Source organism: Gasterosteus aculeatus, chromosome 2, assembly GCF_964276395.1.
Source record: "Gasterosteus aculeatus chromosome 2, fGasAcu3.hap1.1, whole genome shotgun sequence".
Classification (NCBI taxonomy): domain Eukaryota; kingdom Metazoa; phylum Chordata; class Actinopteri; order Perciformes; family Gasterosteidae; genus Gasterosteus; species Gasterosteus aculeatus.
This window is the reverse complement of record NC_135689.1, coordinates 13,320,997-13,340,674: the sequence shown is the minus strand read 5'-3', so window position 1 is coordinate 13,340,674 and position 19,678 is coordinate 13,320,997. Positions and strand designations below refer to the sequence as shown.

General features: G+C 42.6%; 2 protein-coding genes across 5 annotated transcripts; one reads left to right on the top strand and one right to left on the bottom strand.

Moving 5' to 3' along the window:
• Positions 1 to 458: 458 nt before the first annotated feature.
• znf362b (zinc finger protein 362b) lies at positions 459 to 8,423 on the bottom strand. 4 transcript variants are annotated; one of them, XM_040192201.2, is made up of 9 exons: positions 8,205 to 8,423; positions 6,094 to 6,157; positions 5,540 to 5,828; positions 5,309 to 5,413; positions 4,628 to 4,943; positions 4,242 to 4,466; positions 3,858 to 3,936; positions 3,543 to 3,701; positions 459 to 2,676 (listed from the first exon to the last, which is right to left on the bottom strand). In XM_040192201.2, exons 2-9 carry the CDS (start codon positions 6,154 to 6,156, stop codon positions 2,560 to 2,562), a joined length of 1,353 nt encoding a protein of 450 aa, XP_040048135.2. In that variant the 5' UTR covers position 6,157; positions 8,205 to 8,423; the 3' UTR covers positions 459 to 2,559. The 4 variants fall into 4 exon arrangements, with proteins under 4 accessions (XP_040048135.2, XP_040048136.2, XP_077939986.1 ...); XM_040192202.2 differs by having other exon boundaries at positions 5,540 to 5,801; positions 8,205 to 8,392; XM_078083860.1 differs by lacking the exon at positions 8,205 to 8,423 and adding an exon at positions 7,495 to 7,632.
• A 1,748-nt stretch (positions 8,424 to 10,171) lies between these two features.
• LOC120828695 (tumor necrosis factor receptor superfamily member 1A) lies at positions 10,172 to 18,753 on the top strand. The gene is made up of 10 exons (XM_040192208.2): positions 10,172 to 10,410; positions 12,014 to 12,104; positions 12,185 to 12,310; positions 12,696 to 12,821; positions 12,934 to 12,970; positions 13,404 to 13,513; positions 13,714 to 13,881; positions 14,298 to 14,335; positions 14,565 to 14,667; positions 16,816 to 18,753. The coding sequence occupies exons 1-10, from the start codon at positions 10,396 to 10,398 to the stop codon at positions 17,133 to 17,135; spliced, it is 1,134 nt and encodes a 377-aa protein (XP_040048142.2). The 5' UTR covers positions 10,172 to 10,395; the 3' UTR covers positions 17,136 to 18,753.
• The last annotated feature ends 925 nt before the right edge of the window (positions 18,754 to 19,678 follow it).

Sequence of the window (19,678 nt, the reverse complement as noted above, 5' to 3'; positions counted from 1 at the left end):
CTTTTTAACTCTTCCAATACGGTACATGACATTGATATTGGGGACCCACTTGCCGATTGGACGTGATGTGTAGCCACTCCAGTATTTAATATTTGTTTACATTTTTAAAATAGCCTTAATGTCAGGAAAAGGAAAAAAAGGTCAACCATTTCATTTAGAAAGCACTTGTACCGTTTTACAAAGGGATCTATGTGACATAAAAATAGTATTGTACAGTGTTGAAAGCGTTATCTATTTTGTCTACGATGTGCCTGAAGTGACGAAGTGTTCAACTTTATCTACTGCTGCCTGAACACGTCAAAAAGCCTAAACGACAATCATCTTTGTCTGGTTGCATCCCTGTAAACACACTTTTAAATAAAAGTATTTTCATAAATGATACACGTGATGTTTATTTCCTCTTACGACACAAATCTGTCATCAGGTACAGTTTTTAGTAGAAAAACCGTAACCAATGATGAATTTATAACAGTCTGTTTTATTAAACAAGGTAAAGATACAAAGCTTGTCATCCTTTTTTAAACACTGATAACCTTAGTTTAACTTCCCAGTCTTAGCTGTGCATATTTAGTTATCTAAACTATATATGAAACCACAATGCAAGACGGGAAAAAGTGTAATAAATCTACGCAACATCTTTTCATAGAGCACATGGGTTAAACAGTTATCATACAGATTACAGCTCAGGAACTCCATGCGGAAGGAAAGAAAATTAAAATGTTTACACAACTGAATACTGCAGAACAATACAGATTAATGGAAATGGGATGATAAAACAGTTAAGGCGTACATGTAAATAACTGATATAAAACATGAATATTAATAACGTATGGGTAGACTAAAACAATTACAGTACAGAAACCTTTACAAAACCCAAACAGAGCATGTTAATGAAAACTCAAACGGGTACTATAAATGAGTAACATGTTTTACAGTACAGCAACATGTACAATTTCTCATCATCTCAAAAGAGATTTAGTTGAAGAGGCAGGGTCTGTTGTTGGCTAAAACGTCTGGTTTCAGGCCAGTGGCTTGAGTAATAAGGTTTTTCTTCTTTTGAAAACATACTTTATACTGTATACGTATTTTACATCATTCTCAGTTCCGTCTCAAATGAACTGTCTTGCCGTAGCACCTGTTCTGAAGGGCCCTGAAGAATACAGGGTACTCTATTAGTACCATCCAGAGGTTAAAGTTACAGTAAAAATACAACAAACAATACTGTGTACAATGAAAAGAATACAAAGGACAAAAAATTCAAAAGGAGAAGCTTCACTGCCACACGAAATCTTAACATAGGCCTATGGAATATGACTTGTACTGCAGTTTATTTTGAATGGCTAAAGCTTATTGAAAGTTTTAAAAATACTTAACTGGGTCAGAGGAGCTGTACATAACTTCACATTTTGGTCCAATGTTTGGGTTTAAAATGCACCAGCGGGGTAAGATAATTCATTTTAGCTGAAGTGTGTGTTAAAGAAGGGAGGAGCACATTAGAGCTGGCACGGGAAGATGTGCAACGCTTTCAACTTCTAATAGTCAAAGCTTAACTGACTAGAGAAAACCGACAAGCTACGGCGAGATTTGCTTTCTCTTGAAACCAGACACGGTTCACATATGGCACGAGTCAATGGGAATCCGGAAAATATGTCCAAAACAGTGTTTCTTTGATCACAAATTAGGATCGTAAAAAGGTGCCTTAAACAGGTGAATGTCAAATATGGATTGAAAGGTTCTGGAAATGAAAGAAAAAAACAAACAAACATTCTTCCTTCTTCCCTCCCAGGTTGCTCTACTTTTTGTCTTCCCACCTCGATAACGCACCTCAATTAATACAATCAATAAATGCTTGAATTGTCATCCAGCGATTGCCTTTCTTCAAATTTAGATGACCATGTAAGTGTCTACTCTCACAAACGGGGAGTAAGAACAAAAGGAGGAATAGAAAATACTTATTTATACACAGACAGAACTCTTAGCTGCCACAATGATGCCCTTTGGCATTTCCCATCCAACAAGATTGAAACAATTTGAGCCCAAAACCAAAAGGCCTAAAAGTGCTTTACGATTATCTTTGGATGTCTCCAGAACACACCCAGCAAACAGTTTTCATATTTCATAATTCTTTATAAGGGCAAATATCATCTGGCACATTTTTTTTGAAAACCCATTTCATGGAAGAGGATAAAAAAAAGAAAGAAAAAAAGAAAGAATCTCACTGAAACATTTCTGATGGCCAAAGCATCCGGCAGTTTACACGACGCTTACGAAAGTGCTTATTAAATCTGACGCAAGACATTCTTTGCCACTCGATCCTCCCGGGCGACGTCTCGCAGTATTTTTACATTCACAAAATAACGCTGTGCTCATTTTTGACAGACGGCCCGTGTCGTGATGAATGGAGGCGGCCTGTTTAACTGAATGTAGCACTGAATGCTCATGTCAGCTGTCATAATGCTAATGTAAGCCTGATGTGGATGGCGGTGGGTGCGGGACCTCGTAAGCTCCAGCCTAACGTAGACTTTGAATGGGACCTGCTGCTGAGCGGGCCGGCCGACCTCAGATGAGGGAGATGCGTATGGGGATGCTCGGGGAGTCGGTCCTCTGAGGCGACTGGTGGCTCACTAGGTGCTCCACCACCGTGTGTTTGGACATGTGCTTCATTAGGTAGGTCTCCTGCGGAGAAGGACGGGAAAACAAGACACAAACAGCCCACGGGTTAGATTGTCGCCATCAACGTCCTACATTAGTGCTCACTTGAATTATAGTTCAAGGATATATGACCCTTCTAAATGAAAAATATACCTGGAGTGCCTTGAAAGATGAGACCTATTCTAGATAAACAGATGTAAGGACGGTGGATCCAGCAAGAAGAACCCCGCAAGAACCTCCAAGCTCCATTCACCCAAAAAGAAATGGTTGTTTCCAATAAAGCCAAAATAAAACTTCAGAAGATCTTTCTCAGATGAGTAGCCTCGTTTTAAAGATGGGTTGTTGAATTTAAAATGAAACCTGTAAACTAACAAATCAATTGGGCTCGGATGAGGCACTCATTTGATCTGTTTAAGCAAATTTATTTTGTTAAATTCAAAACTCAAAAGATGTTTTAAAAAACAAAAACAGCAAATATTCCCATTTTAGATTACGGAACAAGTAACGTTTGGGGACATCCGCCCTTAATTGTACTATGATCAAAAATGTGATTTAAAGAAAATTAACATAATGTTGATTTACAAATAATGTGGTTCATCAACCTTTTGATTGACTGGATGAAAGCAAATGTGTAACCTGCAAAAGTTTTATGAGCAAAAAACGTGAGCTGGTACTTTGAAGGTCAGGAGTGGAGCCTTTTGATTTTCAAAAAAACAACAACAATTCACCTCTTTTCAGCATGTTTTAAAAATTAGTTTCTGATCATCACAGAGGAAACTGAAGTTTCCAGCAGAGTGCAGGAAGGATACCGTAAAAGGCCGTCTGAAGGCACGCCGGAAAAACCTGACAGGCAGAACAGGACACACACAGATGGCCTGTGGTTTACTCACTGAGGTGTACGCCCGGCCACACATGCTACAGCAGTAGGCCTTGGCGTTTTTGATGGCGTGGGCTGACAAGTGGATCTGCAACGACGCCGAGTCCGAGTAGGCACGGTAGCAGTTGGGACATTTGTACGGCTTGTCTTTGTTGTGCTGCCTCTGGTGAGACTGTCGAGGGAGGAAACACAACAGAGACGCTTCGTTCAGACCTCGGCCGTAAAAACAAAAAAAAAGGCAGTGAAACTGTTTCTACTCTTTTATTGATAACGTAACAGCGGTCGCTGTCGCGTCTACTTCAGTGGAGTTCAGCGGCCATGTACTGACCTGGAGGTTAGACAGCTGGGTAAAAGCCTTTTCACATCCAGGGTGAGCACATTTATACGGCCTGTCGCCGGTATGGATTCTGTGTGGAGAGAAGCAGATCAAAAAAAAAAAAAAAAAGGTTTGCTTTTTGTTGAGATGAGATGTGTTGCAATCAAAACAACGACGGAATTACTCCAACTTCTTGCCGGAAGACGTCGGTGCGTCTAATGCACAATAAGAGACACACCTAAATAAATAGTTACTCCCCAAATGACTGAAGGAGCAAGAAAAAAAACAAAAACATTTCTGTACACATTGGTTAGTGTCCCACCCCCCCCCCCCCGGGTCTGGCAGAGCACGTTAGCGGGTTAGCGCTAGCCCGGCGCCCCCAGCAGCCCCACCCACCTGGTGTGCTGCTGCAGGTGCGACAGCTGACGGAAGGAGTTTTCGCAGTAGGAGCAGTGGTAGGGCTTGATCCCCAGGTGAATGCGCAGGTGCTGGGACAGGTAGGAGGCGTTGGCGAACGTCTTGGAGCAATGGGGACACTTGTGTGGTTTGGCCTCCGTGTGGGACTTGGAGTGAATCTGCATCTCGGACTTTGTTATGAAGGTGAGCGGGCAGACTTTACACCTGCGTGACGAGAGACGGAGCGCGTGAATGTGTTCAGGGTGGCGTGGAAACAAACAGACTATTCAGTGCCACGCATTGATGGGTTTAAGTATTGAATCCGGGTTTTTTTTTTAAAGGAAACGACTTAACAAAGACAAACGCAGCAGCCTCCGGCGCCCTACCTGTAGGTTTTGCCCTCTTTGGGTGCCACAGTGCAGCCTTGGTCCGCCAGGATCGGGTAGGGCACCACCAGCAGGGGACCCGTCTGGTTCTCCGCTTTGATCTTCTTCCGTCCTCGCGGCGCCTTCGGCGGGGGGCCCAGCAGACCCGCCAGGCCTCCGACTTTCATGTGGTCCATGCCGGGGCCGCTGGCCAACCCGGAGAGGATGTTCACGGAGGGGGCGCCGCCCAGGCGGTTCTGGCCGCTGGAGGTCGGAGTCGTGGGGGTCAGGGCCTCCGAGGTGTTGTGACTGTCGGGTCGGGATGAAGGAGCCAGACCTGTGGAGATGAGGAGGAGACTGCGCTTAAGAAAAACAAAAGCACTGAACTTGAGATTAGTTTGACGGATTTACCTGTTTGATGACCATGCGATGCAGTTTTAACAGTAATATTCCTACTATTGAAATGGTTTTAAATAAGTTCTGTACGTATGATCTGTGCGCAGACTCCGAATACTTGTTTGACATGTGGAACGCACCAAAGTGATCCAATCAGTCTGAATGTGTTGACAGATTTCAAAATGGTTACGGCTCAAAGAAAACATGATTTGCTACAAGTTTCACAGATTTGGTTTGCAGAACAAAAAATTGCCTGAAAATCAAAAGCGTGTATTATTTCCTGTTGTTCCCCCCCGGCTGCAGTACCTGAGCGATGGTTGATCCGGCCCTGCTGCTCGCTGAGCTGTCTCATGTGCCAGTCTTCCCACAATCCTTTGGCCTTCACTGCTGATTTGTCATCCATGTTTCCATCTGGAAGTTGTCACGGGGGGCATTTTAATCCGTGAACAGTCTTTTTACACCGTGTGATGCGTCGTGGGTGAGAACACCAAACACACACACATGCAAAGTCAACAGACAGCTAAGTTCGGACTGTACCTGGCCCAGAGCTGGAGGCGGGGCGAGCGTGTAGAGCAATGTCCGGCTGTCCGGAGCCCTGCTGCTGCTGCTGCTGCTGCTGCTGCTGCTGCTGCTGGTGCTGGAGGCCCTGCTGCACCTGCTGCGACAGGGTCTTAGACATGACGTGTTGGGCGCCGCCGTCCGGGGACGAGGTGGACACCAGCAGAGACTGCTGGGACGGGGTGGAGGTAGGCGGCAGGTGCAGGGGTCGGATCTTCTCGGCCATCAGCTGCTCCTTGATCTTGTTAATGAGCACCAGGTTATCCAGCTGAAAGGGTTAACGGGTCGTGCTCAACAGAAAACTGCCACCGTGTGTGAATGTCATTCACGCCCCAGAAACACTTCCCACCGGAGAAATCAAGGACCAGCACAAAAGCACGAGTTGAATTCTTTTTTTGTTTAGTTTTATCCAACAGAAAAGACCTTTGCACTGACAAGACTGGTGCCGAATGGCTGAAAAGACGTTCACACATGGAAACAAATGGCGAGGAAAGGCAGAAGCGTCAGTAATCACACGTGGCGAGGAGACTTACCTGGCCCGGCATGGATGGAGGGGGCGGCCAGAAGTACGGGTTGTTAAATCGAGGCTCGGCCATCCTGAAACCAATCACAGGTATTTTAGTTGTGTGTGCTCGTTGGGCTCAGTCATTTGCTTCCATCCCTCTGATGTAGCTTTGCACTTCCACCCTCGACCAGGTCGTCAATCATATCGTTTACAATGGATGGATCGCTAACTGCTCCGTTTATCCACAGGACAGGTTTTGTTGAAGGACTTCTTAAACCTTTTTATTTTTAAAGTGTCACTATAGCGGTTGCACAGCGAAGAGCATTCATGGAGAAAATTCATATTTCAAAAGGGCTTGTACAGTTACATATTTCAGATTATTTCCTGAAGGCCGACTAAAAAAGGTTGTGTGAATTAAACCAATCAAATACTTTTGACACAAAAGGCTGGAATTCAAAGAGTTCCAGGAAATGCACAAAAACACGACTTATTAGGTGGTTCTGGCTTTCATCAGCATCACGCGGCCTTTCCTCAGTTCTCACAAACAAACTACATCTACTGAGGAACACCTGGAGATTGTATTGAAACTCGAGCTCGAGAAACATTAAGCTTGAAAATAAGAATTCATTTGTCACGACTATTCCAACGTGAGCCATTGCAATACATGTATAATAATCCCCCCCATCCCCCAGTGTGTAAACCAGGCCCCACCAGCCTCAAACTTTTAAGGTGAACGCAGGTCAAACGTGAACAGCTTGCAGACCCCTCGCAGTAAAGACCGCTCGCAGTAAAGACCCCTCACAGTAAGGACCCCTCACAGTAAGACCCCTCCACCCTTACAGTAAAGACTCCTCGCAGGAAGACCCCTCGCAGTAAAGACCCCTCGCAGGAAGACCCCTCGACCCTTGCAGCAAAGACTCCTGACAGGAAGACCCCTCACAGTTAAGGCCCCTCGCAGAAAGACCCCTCGCAGGAAGACCCCTCGCAGTAAAGACCCCTCGCAGTAAAGACCCCTCGCAGTAAGACCCCTCGACCCTTACAGTAAAGACTCCTCGCAGGAAGACCCCTCGCAGTAAAGACCCCTCGCAGGAAGACCCCTCGACCCTTGCAGCAAAGACTCCTGACAGGAAGACCCCTCGCAGTAAGACCCCTCGACCCTCGCAGTAAAAGACCCCTTGCAGGAAGACCCCTCACAGTAAAGACCCCTCGCAGTAAGACCCCTCGCAGGAAGGCTGCACCGTGCAATCCAGCTCGCTCCCCTTTTGTCTCGCGGACACATGCGGGGAAGTAGTGCACGTCGCTTTACGTGTTCGGATAAAACGCTACGAAACCCGCCACCCCCCCACCCCACACACACCCTAAAAAAACAGGGCTAAACTTTGGGGCGGTGGAGCCTCCGGCGTGTCGGCGGTCTCCGGGGGGCTTTTACCGGAGGCTCCACCGACCCGCGACGTCCTCACACAGTTCTCTTTAAACATTTCCAGACAAAAGAGAAACAAAAATGGCAGCCTTATTTTTTTATAAGGCGGGACGCCATATTCTGCAGACCCCCCCTCCTCCCACCCCTTCAAAAAATGTAGGAGCATGAATAGTCGTGCGAGGAGGAGGGAGGAGGAGGAGGAGAAGAGGAGCGAGCCGACGCGGACACAAAGGTGTGTTTATCACGTCAAAGGCACCAGTGATTGTTTGCGGCGGGTTTGAATGGCCCGGCCTCCCCGCCTCTGACCAGAAACAGAAACACTTCCTACAGCAAACATGCCGTGCAAACACACACACACGCACACACACACACACGGACACACACACGGAGCAGATGCAGCTCGACCCAAAGCACCGGACCGAATTAACAAAATACCGCCGCAGCCGCGGCGGTTTTAAGGTCAACGTGCACCGCGAGCAGCTACACAACAACAAAACATACACACACACACGCAAGCCAACGCCGTGGCACCGTAAAGCACGTCTCACTTTTAGGGAAGCCCCCCCCCCCCCCTCTCTCTCGCTTTTTTTTCACATTCTGCAACTTTTGGACGAATCAAAGGACGGCGATCGCGTTTTGTGCACATTGCACGCGTCTGGGGTGATGTAACCTTCACAAAAAAAGACAGCGAAGAGACACGAAGCGACGTGCACAAATACCTTGGTGTCCCGACGGCAGATATTGTCTTGCGAGAAAAGGCAACCAGCTATAATATAAAAGCTTGATGTTCTTGTCTGCCTGCTTCCAGCCGCAGCAGCGCTTCCGGGTCGCTTTGTTCACTTCTGGGTGCCGCTGCGCGCACTACGCACTCGGGGGGAAGTGGAACGCTACTGACGATTTTTGGGGGGTTGTTGTCATATTTTTTATTTATTTGTTTGCCTGTGTGTGCAAGATGTCGTGGTCTATTAACGTTTAATGCGCATGCATGGTGGATTTAATAACGTTATTGCGCTGCGTGTCCGGGTTGGGGGGCTGGGGGGGGGGTGGGAGGGGGGGGGGGGGGGGGGGGGGGGGTAGTAGTCCTAAAATAGCAGCAGCACAGTGTAAAAATACTCCCATCTCAAAGGAAAATAGCTTTTCAAATAGCCTGCTGCTTCCAAGAGCTTTCCAAACATACCTAAAATATCCAATACGGAGGTTTAATACCGCAACCGTCAGTGGATCAATTACTAAAAGTCAAAGAGAGGTTGTTTTGGGTATTTTTTTGTTTGAAACATGCATTTTATTTTAAGTCCATCCATCATAGTATTTTATTATGTGAAATCTTCTTATGTGAAGCAAGATTACCACGACAGGTAAATCTATAATATTTCTATAATGTACCGTTAGGCAGGAGACAACAAGTAGCCTACTCAAAAATTAAGTTAAAAAATGTAATAATAATTAAAACTTCAACGTTTTTGAATCTAAAGTCCAAAAATCCCACCTAAACCCCTCTGAATTTGCACGTTATATCTTGTCCATTATTTTACACGTTTACTTTAAAACCCTCACTTTTTAACATACCTGTAATAAACTACACTGGTTCAGGTTTTCAAATTCTTTTACTTTTTGCTAATGTCCTTGCTTCGAATTAATATTTTATAAATATATATTATAATGAAGCAGTTGTCGTAGAAATGTTTTTATGATACCATGTCTTATATACCATAGTGTACTTCCAGCATATAGAATAGAGCATTATGAGCTGTACATTATAGCCACTGCAGTGTAGCATCACATTCAAAGACATTGTTTTAATAGCATTTCAATAACAATATTACAATGGATAATAAACACATTTATCATAGAAATCTAAAACATTTATTTTCTCTCCACATTTATCTCAATTGTAACTCCGACCTCTAAATAACCAAATAAAACGTGCTTGTTTCATCTTGTTGGGGTCATTTGTGTGCTCTCCCTTTCTGCCATGCACCTCTCTTTCAATAATTTCTTGTAAGTACCACATGCCACGTCAATATTGTGTTGTGTTTATTGATTTCAATCTAAATCATTATTTCCCTCAGTTAAAACGCAACTGTCATTTCCGTGTCTAAACAACTGCAAACGCACAAAAAGTCACTTCAATCCATAATGAAAATACTCAGTTCTGTAACATTTCTAGGAAAGCAGATAATGAATTTAGCATGTTGTTATATATACATTATTGTTCATATCAATTAAAGCTGTATGGACACTTATGGGCCAAGACTGAGATGTTTTCTTTTAATACTCACCCACTGACAGTTTAATATAGCAACAGTGAGACAGTGTTATGTATTCTAATAACTAATATTTGAATACGTAACTACTTAATTGTTCCTCACATAAATGCCCGTCTACAATCTCCCCTAAATTTATCTTTTTGGTTTTCGCTTTTGAAGTCAAGGAAAAAGGAGTTACATGAAAGCCACTAATGCACATGTCACGAGTAGCGTGCCTTTCCTCTTCTCACACACTCCACCACCACCACCCTTCTCATGAACTATCATGTACGTAGGCATTGTCAGAGGTGCTGTGGAATTATGGGAAACAATCAGATGGAGGATCTCTCATCTACGTTGCTACCGGAGGCGTTTTGTGATCTCACCGTTTCCTGTTTCTCGCACCGCTTCTCTGAATTTTTCAAAGAACTGACAACTCTGACACACAAGCTTCCGGCAACACTTCATTTGACTCAACTTAAGAGGAAATCTACATAAGGCTTGAAGCCAGAAGACATCATCCTTCAGGCTTTTATTGGGGTGTCCTCGCCGGCTGAGGAGTATTTTGGCGATCATCTATCTTTTTAAAAAACAATTTTTTTTATGAATACTATCAACGAACACAAAGTTGATAGTCGAATTCTTCACAGTCTACACTTTCACAATGGATTTTGTCTTGGTAAGTAAAAGAGATCGGGTGTTTTATTTGGATCCTCTTCCCGGTTGCTTCAGGGATGATTTTGCTTCTGTGAGGAGGTTTTACGTCATCGTCGCTCGTTGTTTAACTCGGCGGCTGTCTCTGTACTTCTGTGACCAAAAGAAGTACATTATTTGCTGAAAACGGTCGGTTAGAGGCATTGTTTGAAATTGAAATGCTTATATTTATTTTGAGAACTTCTCATGTGTATATTCTTGGGTGACCTAAATCGTTGTAGAGCATCGGTGACTCCTGTGAGAGAGACACACACAGAATATACGTGCAGTTCCTCTGATGGTTTCCGACTTTGAGAGTTAACATTAAGGCAAAGCACGCTGTCCGTGCTTCTGCAAAACACAGAGGTGCTGGTGTTGATAAGAGGAGTCAAGTTATATGTGGATGAGTAAAGGGATTAAATAGGCCTTTTAATGGCATTCAAACCCCGGAGAAGCAAAGTCTAATACATTTGCTTGATTATTGAGATCATCTAGAATACAGTTTAATGTACAGATTGTGCGATTATTCGTTTGGTCTCTAGAAAATGAGCAAATCTACTGATTTCTTGATTTTTTAATCAATTTTTTTCACTGTCAGAAAAGACCAACAGAAAACCTTTGCATATGAGCAACTCACGCCACAGCCTTGTTGCACTTATTGTTGAATTCTGATCGGTTGACCAATAAACTAATTGAATAATCGCTTCAAATTTATGATTTAAATATATTATCCATGCCTAAAACAAATAAGGGCTTGTTTCCCAGTGACCACCAAACAACAACAACCACTGGCCACCCAGTTACATCGAGCTGTCAGCGGATCCCAGCTGATATTTAGCTGGAACTTTAGAGAGGTGACTCCAGTTCAGGATTCATTATAATTGCTTTAGGCATCCATTTGGATAAACTTCTTCCAATGACTACCGGTTGGAAAAAGTAACATTTAGCTGAGTCTCACAGCTGAGTTTCTATTTCATGCAAGACAATTCCTCAATCTCCTTTCCTAAACCACATGAAGCTTCAATGGAAAGACGAGCTGGGCTCATGAATATCAGAAATGTCTCGGGGGTTGACAATTAGTCCAGTTTAATCCTCATCAATATGCATAAGAGATGGGTTGCGTCACATTTCTCGGGCCTCATCCAACATAAAATTGTCAAAACCTTTTTTGAAGAGTGTTGACAATAGGTAGATGAAGGTAGATGAAGATGTGACCGGGGCGCCGGACACAATATTGTTTAAACCAAGGTTTTTGATTGCTGACCTTTCAAACTGTTATTAATCCATATTCAAAATTGTCTCCAAGATGGTTGAGAAAGAAGCCAAATCTTAGATAGACAAGCAAGACTCAACCTGAACATTTGATAACATCTGCCAAAACTATTCTCTCTATTTTCAAAATTGAACCAATGCACATTATTGTAAAGGTTTGATTTGTCTCTTTTCCCATGCAATGAAGGACTCGATGAAGCACATTGAGTCATGTTTGAACTACAGCTGCTCTTTTGTAAGACAGCTGCAAGTGGCAACGCATCACTTGTTAGCATCTTCCTATCCACACACATATGAAACCTTGTCTTTTGTTACAGGTAATGATGCTTGCTTACATTTTCACTGGACAGAGTAAGAGTAAGTTTACAACACTGAAATGGGATTCATGTTCTGCAGAATGCCCACCTGGTAAGTCTAAAAGGGGCAGTATGAGTGTTAGTGTATTAATATGGACTCATTCCCAATCTTTCTTTTCCACTGTGTCCAAGGGTCGCATGCAGATGGAGCTTGTGATTATCCAGTCGGAACGTACAAATGTAAAATGTGCACCGCTTCCACATTCACAGCAATAAATAACACTGCAAAGAAGTGCCTGAGGTGTAGCACCTGTCATTGTGAGTATCTTCTACAAATACCGTCATAAGGCATAGAGACGCATGCTGATAGCTTGTGGGATATTGTGTAAAATTTCAGCATTTCAGGGCGATAATAAATTGGATTGATAATTCCTGTTTAAAAAAAAATGAAAATCAGACTTTTTTGAAGGAACATTTTATCCTTGCTCATTTAAAACAGGTGTAGGCTTTATTTCTGAGATCATAGAATTTGTTGCGTAAAGACAACGTGAGGGGCATTCCCATTTATACTCCGGTTTAACCCAAATAGCTTAACAGGTCTCTGATTTTGTTGTTCAGCATGTCATTCTTGGGCCACCTTGGCAGGACCGGGTGCTGAATGCTGCTGATTGAGACAGAAAAGCGTTGCTCGGATTGTTTTCAGATACTGCGGAGGAAAGAAAGCCCTGCAACGCTTCCAGTGATGTGGAATGTGGCTGTAAAGACGGATACTACATGGATCCTCACGACAAGACGAGGTGTCAGGAATGCAACTGTAGGTACTGTGAAGGTGAGTGAAGGGGAGTTGAAGCGCTAGAAGGACGATCACAGCGGCTGTGTTGTGACACAACCTCAAATGAAACATATCATTGTTTTAACAATTTCTCTTTTTTCATACTCAGATTCTGACGATAAAAGCATGTGCCAGCTCTGCAAAAAGTAGGATATCTTACAATACGATCGCTGCCTAAAGACAAAATGTTTAGGGTGCTACGTAGTGCACACAGACCAAAAACCTCAATTGAAGGCAGAATTCAGCGCATTTACCATTGCCATTGCCTGTCATAATTGCGTCTTTTAAAAATAATTTTTGGGGGCGAAAAAAACAACACTGTTCCTTCTGTTCGTACTGGCCTTTGAAAGATAACGCACTTTTAACCAAAGCAAAACGGCACAGAATCCACGTCCACAAATGTCCCTCTTTTGTTTCTATGCTCTCAGCGGGGAGACACTCTCCAGGCAAAAAATAGAGGACATTTTATATTAAAATGGCTCACTACATTTAAAGATATCTACTTAATTTGACCGAATCAGAATGTTGAAGCTTCAGCAAGTTTCATCCTCCTCCGTTCATAGTCTCTCTCTTTTCCAGGTGTCAGAAAGCTGCAACCGCATCTGCATCTGCATCTACAGCTACGACCAGTGGACCCACAACTTCTAACAACAAATCTGGTCCTTCTATGCATCCGATTCTACCAAACCGTTAGTGTCAACTGTGTGCTGCAATTCAAGAAGCATGACTCAATTAATCACTGGTGGAGGTCTTTCGTGGTTGTGTGACCCATGTGTCCAAGCATACTTTATACTCACATTATCTGTGGGAATTTTAGTTTTAAAGAATGTAACCTATTCAAATGGATGGGTAGAGGAATGATGTCGTCTTTTCTGTGCGTCCACCGCAGTGAATCAAACCTCGTGGGTGTTGCTCGTGACGGTTCCGGTGACTCTTCTGTTGTTCCTTTGGCTGCTGCTGCTCCTTGCCAGGAGCACGGCCAAATATCCAGACAGTTGTCTCTGTTGGGGTGTTAACAAAAACCCGGAGCCGCCCCTAGAGGACCCCGACTTCAACGGTAACGCTATGCCTTTAAATGAACAGTTATAATAAAATGTACCTTTTGCTCTAAATACTTATTGTGGTTGAATGCAGGGCCTGTATTTATATGTGAGTTATGAAACGTTTCCAACTGCTGACAGTGGAAAAACTTTCTGGTGCACACTGGTAAACATCCACTGGAGATATTTAGACACATTGAACAAATACTGGTTTATATGCAGCAGATCCACACCCACATTATTCAAACTCTCACGTGTAATTCCTTTCACAGTTATAACATGTACAATTTAAAAAGAAATGTACTGCCAGAGAAGGTGTCAGTGTTAAACAAAAATATCTTTGACTAAGAGTTTTGTTCTTGATAAATGTACTTTCTCAACTGTGCGCATTCAAACAGGAAGCATACTGATAATATCTGCTTTCCTCCAACAGAACAAAGCAGTCCTCCATACAGCCACCCCAACACTCTGGTTGGTATTCATTTGTGATTTTTGAGTTCTGTTGAGATTACAATCTCGTTTTAGCACTGTAGGTGGATCGAGAGAGGGTTTTGTGAAGAAAGGTCAGCAAGTTCAAAGATGAAATGTTGATGTAACTGTGATGTTCTTTTTGGTGAACTCCAGCCGTCACTCTCTAACATTTAAGAAACATGGTTGCAGCAAACATGTTGACTTCTTCTTTCTGTTTTCTGCTTTCAAGACATTATACATATCTGAGAATACTCCCATGATGACTCTCAGCCACAGTCCATCCGTGCTTGAACATCCAGTCCACATCAGCCCACTAGACCACGAACACAAAGGTAAGAGTCAGTACTTGATTCCAGGTTACAATGCACAGACTGCAAAGGACTTGGTTACACAATGTTTCAATATTTATTGATATTTAATGTAATTGTCTTACTTTGATTATCTACTAAAAGCCTCAAAGGTATTTTTTTTACTTCACAACATCAAATTTTAATAACAAAACCGCTCCTGTTAAGGTCTTGAAGTACATCCACTGAAACACATGACAGGGACTACATTGTGGATGTTCCCAAGGCTCCATACTCAGGCCTCTTACCATAATCATATTTTATATATAATTATATCCCTTTGGTTCCATAGAGGCTCCCAATAAGTATATTCAACTATTCAGTCATTTAAACACGATAAAACTGCAACAATTTTCTTGGGACCCAAAGAAGAACAATTCAAAATGTGTCATTTAAAGACTACAAATAATGCCAAAGTGTGAGGAGCCTAATGACTGAGCAGGATTTACACATTCTTTGTTGCTCATCCACTTGCCTTGCTCCAAAAGGAAATATGACTTGCTAAAATAGGCTTGAAGGGCTAATAATGGATTGGAGCTGTTACAGCTATCTACTCAAAATGAAAAAGTAACGTATCAAAACTAATATAAAAACTTTGAAAATGTACTTCATTGCAATATTATATGTTCTTTCCAGACCATTATAAGGGTAGAAGTCATCTCAAGATTTTATCTCTGCTACCAACAATAATGTCAGTAGCGTCATAGGAGACACGCGTTGAAGGCAGCTCACCTGCGTTATGATGTACTGATTCAAGCTGTGACCTAATCACCATCACGGTGAGCAGATCTCTTTCCATACCACGCTAAGATGTGAAGGCTCACTGATTTTTGAAATTGGTCTGCATTAGAGTCAAGTGAAGACGTCTTCAGTGTTTATGCAACAATATTTTTGAGGGTCGCTGCAGAAACGAGAAGAGAAACTGCTCATTCGAAGGGCAAACTACCTCAAGACATGCTATTTACAAAAGATCTCATGAAAACTATTTAGATAGATTAGAAGGAGGTGATGTTAAAAGTTATGCCACAAGAGTTTATGATATTTTTTTAATCTTGTGTTTGGTGTACAGTTTTGGTCAAACAAACCTCAACGGCATTTGGGATAGCAAATAAAAATGTCTCGATAGACTGATTAGATGGGGTATATTGTCAGCTGCAGTGTTCTTACTTTGGGTCCCTCTTGTTTTCATTATTGATCGGCCCTCTGTGTGAAAGTGGAAATTGGGAAACAGAATGGCCTCGCTCTTATTCGGTCAACATTAGAGGAAAGGTGGGATCAGAGATGCACGGCACTTAACTGAGAAGGATTCGCATCCTTGAACACCTCCATTGAAATCATCACCTTCCACACATGTTCATATTATTTAGCGTTAAAGGTTGATAAAACCACATCAACATCCACCTGCTTTCTTTTAACCGATCACTTCATTCACAATCTTTGATTTGATTAGTTCCCTTAATCTGTGGCAATTTACAGTACATTCATTATTCAGTCCTGATACAGATCTAGGTACATGTCACAAAACAACTGAAAATGGTTGTAGGAAGACCTTATCTACAACCACACGCATTTCCTGTTATTCATGGTAATTGCGTCGGGCATTTGTGGTTGAGCTGTAAACCCCCTCGTGTTCTCACTGCTGTTGGATTTATGTAGGATTTTGTTTTCTCTCTTTCTTTTCATAAAATGGTTATGGTGGTTTTGTGCTTGCTGTCACGGAAACTCTACCAGGGTGACACATTCTAAACAACCTGCAGCCAAATACGGTTGTCTGTTGTACCATGACCACCAGCAGCATCATAGGGTTGAGGGTCTCGAATGTATTGATACTGGATGTTTTACAATACGTTTTCATTCCTTTTTTTTTTTTTTGATTCTGTGTTTATTTTCCGAACCAAAAAGAATGTCTGTTTGCACTACTTCCTGACTACCCCACTTTGTCTTTGACAAAATGCAGCGAGTGTGGGGCTCACCTCTTCCCATCTACAACCACGTCTACTTAAATGCCTCGACACAGTTTCCCTTCCCATCTTGATGACCTTTTTGCAATGAGTGTGAACCTGGTCTGCGGCTGGGCAAAAAACGACCAACAACACAGCTGACCTTTTATTCTCTGCGATTCTCTTCTTCCAGCCACAAGACAACGCGAGCAATCAGATCGCTGGCCTGCCATCGTCCTCTACGCGATTATCAAGGAGGTGCCCTTGCGTCGGTGGAAGGAGTTCTTGCGCCTGCTCTCGTTGACTGATCAGCAGCTGGAGCGCGTGGAGCTGGAGGCCGGTTTGGGTCTGGGCTCCATGGAGAGGCAGTACCAGATGCTGAGGCTGTGGAGTCAGTGTTCCTCCGCTACCCTGAACGATGTCTTCTCCGCCTTGCGCTACATGGATTTATCGGGCTGCGCCCAGCAGCTGAAGGAAAACCTGGAGAAGCAGCAGTTTGCAGGCCTGAACTGAAGCGAGGTTCTTGGGCCTGCAGGAGTTACAGAGACAGCAGTTTCCACGGGACGTTGCAAGACACCCGGGGCCACAGTTGGAGACATCAGTGCTTCAAACCGTGGACAAGTAGTCCATGTAAAGGACGTTTCTACCTGGGGTTTCTGCATAGTGTAACCATAAAAAACTGCCATTATGTCACAAATGTCTCATACTGAGTACTAGAGATGTACGTTAGAATCAAGAGTTCAAGAGTTGAACGACAGCACTGATCAATCTGGAGATGCTGAATGGCCCAATTGTGGTATTTCCTGTTGTCCTACATATTTTGATATTTGTATCATCAAATGGACTCCAGATGAGTGTATATTGTTTCCTTCTTGAGTGCTTATCTGGTTGCAATTTATTTTTTACCAACTGAATGACGCCTAAAATGCAGAATGTATTATTAGATTTGTTACCATGCAGAGTTGCAGGAGTGGAGAAGTGTCTTCCTCTGAGGCATGTAACAACAACACCAGTAGCATTATTATAAAGGATATCATGCCGTGTTACTTCACAGGTAGAAATGGCTGAATCTAGAATTAAAAAAGAGGGGAATCCTGTTTTATTATTTTGAACTATCAAGACATCCTCTAGCACACTACTTAACCTCAGCTTCTCGTGTGCCGTGTCAACAGTTCAGGGCTGTGGTTTTAAAGCAGAATGCCGAGAAGGAAAGTGGTGTTACTCTGATTGTGTAGGTGTGCAAGAAGGGAGTGGTGAAATTGCTACTTTGAGTAGCAAGTTTTTTTTTATACCTCCGGAGATTTATGCCTATTCTTAGCAAGTCACATTTAAGACTCCTCTTGACTTTGGGTATTTAAACTGAGTGAATAGTTTATTGTACATTGGGTGTTTGAGGATCTTTTTCTCCTTTGAGAGTGAAAGTACAGTGCAGCAACTCAGCTAGTCATTCTTGTTAAGCACCCTTATAAGGCACGACTACTGAAATCCCCACAGGTACGTCAGATTTTCAGTTTCCCGCAAACAAACGGTGTCAAGGTGCAGTAGGCTGGGTTTTTCCTCACCACATTTAATCCATCCAAACTGATGGTTTCCGGTCGTGAGGCCGGGGTATCTCACTTTGAGAGTTTCTGTGTGTCAATTCACTTCTTGACAGTAAAAGACTTTCCGCTAAAGGAAGTTCATTAATGAATGTTTGAATATGAATTTCGGGTCAGTGGTCTGTGACTTTGAGCCTTGAGACATGTGTGTGTGTGCACTGTAAAAAATGTCACGGTAAATTAACGGTATTTTACTGGCAGCAAGGACGCCAGGAATTTACCGTTTTTTACGGTATAATACCGTAAATGTTTTTTATACTGTTACCGTGAAACGGATTCCTGTATGTTACCGTAAACTTGAACCAATTTTACTGTGAATTAACTGCCATTTACTGTCAGTCAACGCTAGTAACATAATGTTTTATTTACAGTGCCCTACCGTAATATACGGTATGTTGTCGTATATTGGATTACAGTTTGTTACCATACGATTACTGTTTTTGTGTTATAAATACCAGAATGTTACCGTTTACTTATAACCGTATACTTTTGCATTTAATTCTCCACAAAATAAAGAAAGACAACCAAACTCATTTCGGTCATAGTGGTTGGAGTTTATTAGATGCCTTTAAAACCAAAATGTTTGGCATTTGTAACCAAGAACAAAACATAAAATATGCCGCATGTATACAATAATAAAAAAATGAATCATAAAATCATTAGGAACAAGGTAAACTAACTGCAACAATACGCTATGGAACGCTTTCAATTGATCGCAGCAAACGGCTGACGTCCTTAATCCAGAGCCTCTGTAAAACAAACCAAAATAAAATATTTAGAGACACTGTCATTGGTCAAATATTAAAATTACAAAGATGAGGAAGACAACAACATGTAAGAGAATGTTAACCATGCTAGGCAAATAACACTTACCAACGTTACTTGGAGAGACGAGACAATGAGAAACTCCTCCGATGTTGAACTGCACAGGTGTTCTGGATGAACTGAGATTACGCGTCTGACGCCACGTTCAGGAGCAGTCGGTCACGATTAACACTCAAATGACTTTTAGGCAATGAACACTTTAAATAATACAAATATTTATAATCTTTACATTCCAGCCACTGAAATGACAGTGAAGGTGGCGCATGGGATCGGGAGGGTGTGCTGTGCTGCGTGAGGTCGGTGGTTTGAATCCTGGCTGCTCCCTGTGCCAAGTCAAAGTGTCCGTGAGCAAGACACCTAACCCCCAATTACTCCACATAAAATGATGTCAAACCATGGGCATTTTGAATAAAAGTGAAAGCTGCATGTATAGTAATGTCCTGTAAGTCAAAGTCATCATCGTATCTCATGAGATACTATCTCATTATGATGACTTACAGGACCTGTTTTTCAGTGGCTGACATGGGCTTCCATACATTCACCTACAACAGATGTAGATGGATTGTAATTCACTGCACTTGTATGTGTATTTCCACCAAAATATATGTAACATGCAGTTGAATTACGGTAGTC

Bases quoted from the DNA above. Each gene is read 5' to 3' on its own strand.
- znf362b (XM_040192201.2), bottom strand. From the start codon at position 6,156: ATGGCCGAGCCTCGATTTAACAACCCGTACTTCTGGCCGCCCCCTCCA. The intron at 3,937-4,241 runs GTGGGTGGGGCT...CTCTCCACACAG, and splicing joins CACCTGCAGCAGCACACCAG to AATCCATACCGGCGACAGGC. The intron at 3,702-3,857 runs GTCAGTACATGG...CTCCCTCGACAG, and splicing joins CCCAGCTGTCTAACCTCCAG to TCTCACCAGAGGCAGCACAA.
- LOC120828695 (XM_040192208.2), top strand. The intron at 12,105-12,184 runs GTAAGTCTAAAA...ACTGTGTCCAAG, and splicing joins TTCTGCAGAATGCCCACCTG to GGTCGCATGCAGATGGAGCT. The intron at 13,882-14,297 runs GTAACGCTATGC...TTCCTCCAACAG, and splicing joins AGAGGACCCCGACTTCAACG to AACAAAGCAGTCCTCCATAC.